The sequence below is a fragment of the Geospiza fortis genome, unplaced genomic scaffold (assembly GCF_000277835.1).
Source record: "Geospiza fortis unplaced genomic scaffold, GeoFor_1.0 scaffold32, whole genome shotgun sequence".
Classification (NCBI taxonomy): domain Eukaryota; kingdom Metazoa; phylum Chordata; class Aves; order Passeriformes; family Thraupidae; genus Geospiza; species Geospiza fortis.
In genome coordinates, this window is record NW_005054428.1 from 1,241,164 (window position 1) to 1,242,026 (window position 863).

At 64.3% G+C, this 863-nt stretch overlaps 1 protein-coding gene across 1 annotated transcript in view; it reads right to left on the bottom strand.

Annotated features, from left to right (window-relative positions):
• The window catches only part of NKAIN1 (sodium/potassium transporting ATPase interacting 1), a 12,355-nt gene that overhangs the window by 3,837 nt on the left and 7,655 nt on the right, over window positions 1–863 (bottom strand). Inside the window, exon 5 of the mRNA XM_031061869.1 lies at window positions 5–67. Within this exon, the coding sequence (XP_030917729.1) occupies window positions 5–67 (63 nt within the window). The remainder of the gene's footprint in view (window positions 1–4; window positions 68–863) is intronic.

Consider the following 863-nt stretch of genomic DNA (forward strand, 5'->3'; position numbering starts at 1 on the left):
TAGCTGCAGGGCGACGTCTTCTGGGGTGCCTGGTACCCGTAGGAGTCAAAGCCGCCGATGAAATCAACTGGGGAGAGCAGGGAGAGCAGCGGGGTGAGCCGGGAGATCCCCGTGGGATGGGGAACATCCCAGGCTGCAGCTGCACCCAGCGGAATGTGACACCCCAGGGAAATGCGACTGCTCAGTGTGAAACTGGGGAACCCTCAGTGCCCCTCCAGGGCCTGAAGGGGCTCCAGGAGAGCTGCAGAGGGACTGGGGACAAGGATGGAGGGACAGGAGCCAGGGAATGGCTGCCAGTGCCAGAGGGCAGGGCTGGATGGGATCTTGGCAATTGGGAATTGTTCCCTGGCAGGGTGGGCAGGGGCTGGGCTGGAATTGCCAGAGCAGCTGTGGCTGCCCCTGGAGCCCTGGCAGTGCCCAAGGCCAGGCTGGGCATTGGGGCTGGCAGCACCTGGCACAGTGGGAGCTGGCCCTGCCATGGCAGGGGTGGCACTGGGTGGGATTTTAGGTCCCTTCCCACCCAAACCATCCCGTGATTCGGTGATCCTGAGCCACCCCTGCACCCCAAGGAATCCCAGCGCTGCATTCCCAAGGGAATAAACCAGAACCACAAACTGGATCTGATCAGAAGGGATCGCTGGGGGTCACCCAGCCCAACCCCCCGCTCAGACAGGGTCCCTGGGGCGCTTGGAATTCTGTCCAGGCAGCTTTGGAGACCCCACGGGCTCTCTGGGCAGCCTGGAATGGAGCACCCAGGGAGGCACTGGGACATCCCTGGCCAGGGCTGCACCCCAGGGAACAGCAGCCGGGATCGCGGCAGCATCCCGGGAAACACCGGGGGGAAACGGGAGGAAGGAGCCGGA